Consider the following 10,475-nt stretch of genomic DNA (forward strand, 5'->3'; position numbering starts at 1 on the left):
TTACAACACGGTGTTGTCAAAATCATAACCTTAGTTTTGTCAGTGTATTACACACATCACAATTATTGGTTTTATATATTTTTTTTTAAATTTTATTTTAGATTGATTTTTTTTATTTTCATTTTGTCTAATATGCAGTTCTATCGTGCAACATTTCGAAAAATGCAATGGTTCAGGCAACGACATTATGATCTTTCTTCTTCCTCTTCTTCCTATTTGTGACAATAAATTCATCATCGTGCATCGATCTACGATCGAAATTTCGATGTCTGTGTTTACATTATTCTCAATTTTAACACAAATAACATTGGGCTCAATGTCAGCCTCTGGTGAATGTTCGAATCAAATCGGATGCTTTTCGTCCAGAAACTGCAACAAGAGAAACAACACAATGTTAAGCGAACATTTACATCAATCAATCTCGAACATAGCCACAGAGTCTGACAAATTTATACACAGAATATTTTAGCTGTGGTCAATGTGCAGAACACAGAGAAAGACCGATTTGACGGTTCAAGAATTTTTGAATGTTTGTTCAATTGTGTTGATTTTTTTTTCATAAAGCAATAAAATAGTTTAACATTTGATTATGTATGCTTTCTTGAACCGTCTAATAGGAATTTGCCGTATCGTCATTGAAATACAAACCTCCTCGAGATGTTGCAGCAACCGAACCACCACCCGCTGCAGTAGCAGGAACGGTTGTACGTTTGTTTCGGCGATTACTTTTTCCGTTCGATTTTTTTGTTCGATTCTTAATTGGACTGTAATCAACAGTGTCCCTGCTTTCTTCATCACTTTCAATCACAAGTGGTTTGGATGAGGTATGCCGACGTCCTCGTACATACCGTGTACTTGGCCGTCGATAATCAAATGAATCATGTGAACTGTCCTCTTCACTGGCTGGTGAAGCTGGTGATGACATGCCACAACTGCTGTTATATTTTCGACGGCGTTGACCGGTTTTCTTGTCTATTGGCAATGATTCAGACGATTCAATTGTACTACTGCTACTGCTACTGTTTTTTGTTGTGCCGCGTGAATTCAAATCCCACCAAGCAATCTTTGAGCTTATTTCGCAGCATGGATTCGACGCATCTGAATTTTCGCTGGATGTGGGCAACGGTGGCTGTGTAGCCGTAGCTGTCGTTGTATTAATATCAATAGCAGGTTGTTTTGCATCTAGTAGGGTTTTGCGTTTTCGATTATTTGTTGCTGTTTCACGATAAGCACTGATTTTTTTTGTTGGTGTAATTATATTTCGCAGGCCCGCCTTTCGTCGTCGTGTCGTTTTTGTCGATTGTTTTGCCGTTGCTGTTGCACCTTGTAAGGGTGTTGCTTTTTCAAGTGCATCATCGGTTGCTGTCGCTATTCGAACATCTTCAACACTGTTGCCGTTTAGCTTTTTATTTGATGTAATAGTGTTTGAAGTAACGTTAGCTTGCTTGCGTCTACCACCACGCGCTGTAGACGTTGACTTTATCTCGTCACATCTACTGTTATTATGTTCGGGTTCTTTCAATAGCAACGATTGTCGTTTTCGCCATACATCCATCATTGCTCGATTATAACCTTTAATATAATCTTCTGATTGATCATTGTTTTGATCGCGCTCTTTGTTTTTCGATTTTAAATTTTCCGTTTGAATGATGGCATACGTTGGATTGCCTGTATATCGACGAATCGGTGTATCATCGCATGGTTCACGTTCAAATTCTTTTTCAGCCCGTTGCCGCGCTATTTGATCGGGGTCGGTGCTCAAAATTTCCGTCCATGAAAACTTCGTTCGTCGTTTTTTCGTATTTTGTGTGGCTTTCGACCGTAAATTTTTTGGTGAAATTTGATTTGGTGTTGTTGGTGTTTCACAGAATGGCATTATCATGCCCATTTTCATCATTTTTGCAACTTCCATTAATTTTTGTCCCAACATATTGTTCATTGCATCACATTCATCGGTTTCCGGTTTTCGTAATGGTGCCTCCCGTAATTCAACCACATTCAATACCATTTCTGTTTGTTTATAGCCTATCCAAGAAATAATTGTTGACGCCACATATGTGTGTAGTTTCAGAGTTATTATCAACATCAGAATGAAAGGAAAGAAAAGAGAATTAGGTAACTATGAATTAAGATCAATAGAGCCAAGAATTTTTTTTAAATTAAAATTAGAGATACATATTCCTATCACCTATCGTCGAAAATGGATTTAATTCGGGTATTGTCAAGGGCAAAATTAATACCAAAACATCAAAAATACCAACGAGTCTCAAAATATCACCGAAAGTACCAAAAAGAGCACTGACAAACATAAAATGCCAGAGAAATGAAAGAAATGAAATTATGGGTGCTTTTGTATGTTTCGATGTTTTTTTGTGTAGTTTCGGTACTTCCCAGGATTTCTTCGGTATTTTGGTACAAATTCAAGTGAGTTATCACCTGAATTTCTTCCTTTTTCGACGGTGTAAGTGCGTGAAACTATGTCATTTACATCTCCAAATAGACTAAAGGCGTTATAGACTAAATTAACTAAAAACACTTCTTACCTAGCTTAAGGAATTCTCTCAAAAATATATCTTTACATAACTTATAGTTGGGACGATCATGATAAGCTAAATTCGTGACATGCATTAAAAATTCATAAATAAACGACGGTATTGGAACATTGTAAAATTTCTTATATAATTGCTTAATGTCAGTCATGAAATACTCTTTCATTCGATGCACTTGTTCGGGTTGGCTCATGATTTTCTCATTTTTCCATGGTAAATATCCTTCTCTCCAATAAATTAAATTGTATGCCAAACATTCGAGGTCACTGCGACGTGAATGTGCACCCATATGAGCGTCGCGTGATGTAAACTCTAGGGTACCGTCATGTGCACGCCGTTGATCCATCACAAATGGCCGATGCACACCATTTGAATCAACAAATTTTAATGCCAAACCAAAATCAATTAAATGAATTCGATCTTCCAACAACTCATCAACGATGGCAGCTTCATCGTCATTTTCATAACCATTGTAATTTTGGTGACGTTTTAGAGTATTTTGGGATTTTGTTGGTTGGCTCTTTTCCAATGAATAAATTCGCTTTAGATAGCTATTTTTTCGACCCCAATCGTCGTCATCGATATCGCTGTTTCGGCTCACTTCCTCATCATCGTTTTCACAATAATTTACTTTTTTCGTAGAACGACGTAAATAATGTGATTGCACCATTGCATCATATGTTTCAGTGCTATTTGATTCTTTGCGACATGAACGCATTGGATTTGAACCACTAAATTCCACTTTTGCCGAGCGACGTCGTGAAAACGGTTTAAAATCTTTATCTGATGTCGAATTTGCCGAGCTTTCTACCGATCCCAGATCTAGAATGACAAAATGACGGAACATAAAAAAAAATGAAAAATTGAAATTTACATTCATTTGTAATAGCCTAGGGGCAGAGCAGTACTAGAATAATAATTTTTGTTTAAAGTAATTCTATGTTGTGAGTAGTAATCCATATTAATCCGCAGTAATACACACTTGTGTAAATTCTAACAGCAGTGCAATGACGTTTCATGTGTACGTTTCGTTAGGAATACAGCGATCGTCGTAATTGCGAATTGAAGCAATTTATTCGATATTTATTAAATTAAATTCGATATTTTCCATTTTTTAACAATAAAATGTCTCATCTCTAGCAAATGTCATACATAACATACATATTAAACGTCATTGCACTGCTGTTAGAATTTACGTAAGTGTGTATTACTATGGATTAATATAGATTACTACTCACAACATAGAATTACTTTAAACAAAAATGATTATTCTAGTACTGCTTTGCCCCTAGGTAATAGCAAGGTAATGAGAAAAATGAAAATTTTAAAAATTATGTAAAATATTTCTTTGTCGAATTGTTTTCCAATTACTATAGCTTACCTGAATTGGATATAATATCCTCATCATCATCCTCATCTTCGTCGTCGTCTTCATCACTCATTTTCTCAAAATCTTCACCAAAATCGCTATCCTCCCATTTAGTACTCGATACACTGCTATTGGATTCGGCATATGATTTAGTGTTGGCATTTCGTTTTGCTTGTCGGGGCATATCCATGTCATTGTTCATTACCAATGTCATTCGTAATCGACGGGCAACAATACCTTTCGACTTTTGTTGACTTTTTGCATTGGTTTTGGTACCAGGTTGTTGTTTCTTACACTTACCAATCATTATATTTTCAGCCTTAATATCTGAATGCGCGTATCCACAGTCATGTATATGCTCCAATATATCAATCAATTGGCTGGCAATAATCAAAATATTTTTAGTTTCCACTTGACGGCTTCGGATTATGGAATGTAAATCAAAATCGTATCGTGGCAGAATTAGAAAGCGATACCGAGTCTGACCAAAATAATGTCCACCCGATGCCATGTATGTTGGCATGCCCAATGGTAATGGTTTCTCCTCTTTTCGATGATTAAATTAACAAAAAATGCAGGAGAACACAACAAATGGAAAAACCAAAAATGAATTTAGATCAAATTTTTAATTCTGATTTTGGAGAAAAAAACTTACCAGTTGGTTTTCCAGCTTTGATCAAACAATGAATTTCAACGAACAATGGACCACTTTTGTGTGGTTCAATTTTTACGACAAATTTTGCATTGTCACTAGTTACAGGATTGATTATATCGTCGGAAGCTAAGAAAATTTCACCAAAACTGCCTTTGCCTATTTCGATTGAAAAGCGGAAAAGTAATACATATATATCAATTAGAGTGAAATATAATTTTACTTCATTTTCGAATACAGAGTGTCCCAAACTTACCAATTGGTTTACCGCATCTCCATTTCCGTGCACATAGATCGGTGAGAATGGCACCTTCTACCAACTCCGTGGTTAATGTATAGGTGACATCAGTAGCTAACGATATATCACCACTACCTGGTCCAGTTACTTGATTTCCATTTTCTATCGCGGCGCAACTATCGACAAATGAATGATGTAACGACTCAGTTTTACGTTTTTTATTTGTCGGTGTTTCCAATGTCGAATCATGATCAATATAACGTTTGCCCATTTTCACTTATCGTGTATGTTCTGGTTCTACTTGAGCATAAAAAGAAGAAAACATTAAAAAAATAAAACTCATTTCAAACAACGAAAGACAATAAAAAAAAAAAAAAAATTTCAACTGTCAATTACAAACAAAATCAAACTTTGATATGCAAGAAATCTGATTTTTTTTGTCGAAATGTGGGTTCGTTTACACGGGCTTGACAGAATTAACAATATACTGAGTATTTTTTTGAATAGGCTTTACTCTACATATACCAACAATGAAATACATTCACATGTGGTACAAATGTCAAAATTGCGCAAGTGTATAGGAGAACGCGAATAAAGGGCCGATTCAAAGGCATCGCAAGCATACAAGAACTTACAAGTGTGTATTCAACACATACACACGTATACACTCAGTGTCAAGTCTATTATTTAGTGTTCGGCATTTAAAAGCTCTCTTGTCATATACACAATAGCAGCATAATATAGAACTATGCTCATTGTGTTGCACCGTTGTATATTTGAGATTGTTGTTGTTGTTGTTTCATACGTATACATTTTTACTGTCGGGTACATTGTCTGTGTATTACTAAGATTTCAGTTGAATTGCGAGATGTAAGTTCGTTTCTTCTCTTTTTGTGAATGTAGGAACCGTTTCATATGTACAAAATGCTCAAAAATATATTTTTATGAACACATTTTTCGACGGTCATGTACTCCTTTGAACAAATTCTCTTGGCCTACTCTTGTTTTTTTTTTTTAGTTATTTCTTCTATCACTTAAGGGACTTGCACCACAATTCATTTAATATTTCCGTTTTTATTAAAAAGACAGAAAGAGACCAAAAAATATATATGGACGGAAGATAGAGATTGTATATGATAAATGGTCATAATATATAAATCAGTTAAAACTAAAACTGAGTTGGTCATCAAAACTTGAAATTTTTATTATTTTTTTTTAAATGTCTTCATTCTTTTTTAAAAATAATATGCATCAATAACAACGCAAGCATTAAAAATTTCGCGTAAAATCAATGCACGATTATTTTACAAAAAATATATGCACGAACAAAAATTCAAAATGATAACAGCAGCGACAACGACGACGATTTAAAAAAAAGTGCATTGAACATTAGTTTGATTTAAGAAAAAAATTCAGAGAGTGTGCGTAAGAGAAATAGATAGAAAGCGGGACAGCAATAAAAACTGTAACAGCAATACACTGGTCGTCATTTACATACATTTATAGTAGTAATTGAGACACATATATTTCAATGCAGCATTTCATGTATGTGGATTGAAAAATGGCAAAGAGAGCAAATGCAATAGTAAAGGACTGACGGACGGAAAAAATGCATAGCAGAAAATATAAAAGTAATAATGCAAAACTGAACAATAACATATATTATATATACAAGAACTGAAGAGGCATACATACAGTCTTTTACTGAGAAAAAGAAGCAAAAATAAAATAAAAATGAACGCACAATCGAATTTTCCGTTTGACGTGTGCAGACTATAAACTTAGGCCTGTCTCTATATTTCTACCGAACAATCGAGAATTGGTTGTTAAGTGCGCACAATCTTTTTTCTATTTGTAAATATTTTCCTGTTATACTGCACACTCGCATTCACAAATATACATGGGATTCATTTTGAATTTTTTTTTGAATTAAATTCATTGTATTTAAAATGTGTATAGGAAAATCTAAAACGGTTTTATTTACACCAAATTTGAATGGCCTGACAATGACCGCAACAGCAACAAATTCTAAATTGTATATCTTCAATAACTTGCACTTTTTTAAGTTTCATCTGTTTTTTTTTTTTTAAATCTGAAATTCACATTCAAATCAATTGATGTGCAGTACCTTTTTTTGTTTCTTGTATGAAAATCAACAAATGAGCATCATATTCTCTTGGTTTGTTTTTTTTTTTTCAATAGTCATCAAGTCATTTTTTCCTAATTCTTTTTTATATTCACTACACTCGTACATAAAAATATACTTCCAATATTTTACTCACTTAAGACTTTTAACATTTTTATGTTGTTTCTTCGATTCGAACACTCAATCAATAATTGAGAAAAGAACAACAACAACAACAACAAAAACAACAAAAATTAACTAACAAATGAAATATTGAAAATGCAATGCACTGAAATTCACTCGATGCCGTAAAAATTTGTAGTATGAAGAGACACGAGAGAGAACAATATTTTTATTTATACGTAAAACTTTTTCACTTTTTCTGTTGTTGATGGCGTTAAATAAGAATATCGTAATTCGACGAAATAATGGTTTGAATTGCTTCTTTATGCTTTTGTTTCAATTCTGTCTAAGATTTTATGAACTTAAGATAATTCAGTTTCGTTTATATTTCGTTTTTTTTCGAGATTGGATTGTGATGAGAATTTTATTTCTTCATAAAAACGAAATACAAAATGCACACGGTAAAATATGTGAAATAGTTTGGAAATTTTCACTACATACACTCTATTTGAATAAGACGTGATATCGCCATTTTAGAAAATATTTCTTTTTTTCGTTTTTTTTTTGGCTTTTGAGAGTTAGCACAGTGAATATACACACGGTGTTGTTAGTATGTAGACAGAAATGTAATTCAATGACAATGAACGTAAAACAAACCGATTTTACCGAAAACTCATACAACCAAGCAACAGTACAAGAATCATTTGCGAACCCCACAAAACACATTTCTTTGCAACTTCTGTCAGATGAAGCACATTCAGTTTGTTCGCTTTACTTCTCGTCTCAACCGTGTTTGTGACCAAAACTGTCGATACTGTAGTCATTTATACCGCAAACACAAACCCATTTTAAGATGATTGATATGTGTACGCTGCGTATATGTGTGTATGTGAGCAAGACATTTTTACCGATAACCAAAAACATTTATTGGAGAGATACACATACACATTTTCCAATGGTCACCCAAAAACACATACGATTATAGAATTCATCGATATCTATTTATTATTACCAGATGCGAAAACATAACGGACCTTAAAATTTAGTTCAATTGATCAACGATTAAGGAGTTATTTCATATGAAAATTGTCTTTAGGAAAAAAGATAACAATTTATATTCAAATTCTATTTGGTATAAATTACCAGGCTCAAAAGATCAATTTGCGGTACGGAAAGTACAACGTTTTTTTGTCTAAACAACCGCAACAATGAAGACGACAAAGAGTTGACAACAACGCTTACATACACACACACACATAGAGAGAGAGAGAGATACATCATAATGTTATGTGTCTATTAAACCGCTCGCATACCGACCAACCTATATGAGCGTTTGGTGAAGGAAAAGTTACTAACACACTCTCGACAAATCTATTGATCTTATATATTCATATACATAGACAAAATGAAGATATATGTACCAACAAAAAAATTATCAAGCGTCTTTAGAATAATATTATTCATATAGATTTTTTTTAAATAATCGAACTACATTCACGAACTATAAAAATCATATGATTCGGATGGAAAATATAAAGATTAATGAAAAGCGAAAAATATATTCAATGTTTTAACTTACTTTAGTCAGTTTTCCTTATATGCATTATGCTGTTTGCACAATCATTTGTGAAAACGTATTGGTAAAATATTCTACACTTTTCTCGATTGACTGAAATTCAGCAAAATACCAAACACAATTTGGACCACGAATAAACCAACAATTACACAAATGAATAATACTAGCGATCCTATTCGCTTTATCTACAATTTTGGTTTTTACTCTTTTACAACTTCTTCCTACAAGTTTTTTTCCTCGGACGTTTATTTTACTGTTCCAAATATACATAAATGATTTATTTCAATTCTTTTTTTCTGTTGTTTTAATTCACTACAATAAAAATAATTTGCATTCACTTGAATCTGTTTTCCAGCAAAAAAAAAATACTGATAAACTGTCAAACTTTAACATATGTACATTATATATTCTATGTAATGATGGTAGTGAATTGTTCCATTTGACATTTGCTGAATTGTTCCGGTTTGAACCGTTAGCTATTGAAAATGGATACAAGCGGCATTTTAAATCTGAGAAAACTGCATTATCGAAGTTGTATATTTAAGATAGAACAAATCGGAACAAATACACATTTAATAAATCAAACCAAAATTGACGTCGCTTTTTCACAAGCAAATCCTTCAATTGGTGTAATTAAAAAAAATGTGGACGAAACAAAAACATTTTTGGCTGCAGCATTTTATTAATTGGTCACATTTTAATCTATTTTAGACAGATTTAATTACGTTACGAAAATATATTTCAGTCTGCTAACGAAAAAAATGGTGTTCATTTCTATGTGTTTTTCAAACGATTTGTGTAAAAAAAGTTACTTTATTTTCCAAATCGAGGACAAATTAGTGCAAATGAATCGATGTTTGATAAAAGAAATAGCCCTTGACATTTACATTTATTGTCTAAATTTATGTAAACAAATGAATAGAATATATGGAATTAACTTTTCTATGACATAACATTCATAAAATTCTGTCTCCAATCGTCATAACACAAATAATTAATTTAGCAAAGAAAATCAAATATTATTTTACTTATTAAAGAAGTAAACTTCACAAGAACAAAGAAGTAAAGATCGTTTGAAGGTCGTAAGATCGCGGGCAGATACCACAAAACAAAAAAAGTGTACCTCGAAGTTGAAAAAAATATTCATGGATCAATATTTCTGTATATTTAACTTGCCGCTAGGCTTCACTAACACGGAAACTATTTTTAGTCTCCACGTTTTTATAGTCCTAATCAAGTCTACCTAAAGTCTACCTTTAGAATAATATATTTTTACCTTGCTCTTTTCCAAATTTATCCATTTTTTATATGTAGCTTTGAATTAATCGTTCACCTTAAAGTGATATATATTATGAATATCTAAACTGAGGAAAACGCCACACTAGCGATGATATATTTTTGAGGTAGACTTGAGGTAGAGACCTTACAAATGTTAAGATCCGTAAGAACTTCTTGGAATTTCATTTTGGTGTATATGAGCAGCTCAAAACAATGAGCTCCCAATACAAAATTCATACTGCACAGAAATTGTGGTTTGAACTAATATTTCCTAGGTATATATAAGGTAGACATTGGGTAGAAAAAAAGAAGAGAAGAGATCTTTCAAACTATAATACCTGTAAGTACATATACACTTGTGGTCTCTATCTGAAAGCACACACGCTCAAGTGTCCCTATGAGAAAAGTCATTCTGAACAGTCTACCTCCCAAATGGATGCATTTGAATATGTCTTCCTATGAAATGAATGCATTCAATCAAGTCTACCTATGAGAAAAGTCATTCTGAATAGTCTACCTCCTAAATGGATGCATTTGAATAAGTCTCCCTAAGAAATGAATCACA

At 33.0% G+C, this 10,475-nt stretch overlaps 1 protein-coding gene across 7 annotated transcripts; it reads right to left on the reverse strand.

The window, feature by feature from the left end:
* Positions 1-8: 8 nt before the first annotated feature.
* Positions 9-8,982, reverse strand: LOC116344691. Of its 7 annotated transcripts, none has more exons than XM_031773347.1 (7): positions 8,636-8,982; positions 4,827-5,105; positions 4,574-4,729; positions 3,931-4,464; positions 2,544-3,371; positions 649-2,025; positions 9-369 (listed from the first exon to the last, which is right to left on the reverse strand). In XM_031773347.1, the coding sequence occupies exons 2-7, from the start codon at positions 5,077-5,079 to the stop codon at positions 320-322; spliced, it is 3,198 nt and encodes a 1,065-aa protein (XP_031629207.1). In that variant the 5' UTR covers positions 5,080-5,105; positions 8,636-8,982; the 3' UTR covers positions 9-319. The 7 variants fall into 7 exon arrangements, with proteins under 7 accessions (XP_031629207.1, XP_031629211.1, XP_031629212.1 ...); XM_031773351.1 differs by having other exon boundaries at positions 4,827-5,108; XM_031773352.1 differs by lacking the exon at positions 8,636-8,982 and adding an exon at positions 7,723-7,825.
* Positions 8,983-10,475: the final 1,493 nt, after the last annotated feature.

Source organism: Contarinia nasturtii, unplaced genomic scaffold, assembly GCF_009176525.2.
Source record: "Contarinia nasturtii isolate CC-2019 unplaced genomic scaffold, AAFC_CNas_1.1 Cnas_scaffold_1165, whole genome shotgun sequence".
In the NCBI taxonomy this organism is placed as follows: Eukaryota; Metazoa; Arthropoda; class Insecta; order Diptera; family Cecidomyiidae; genus Contarinia; species Contarinia nasturtii.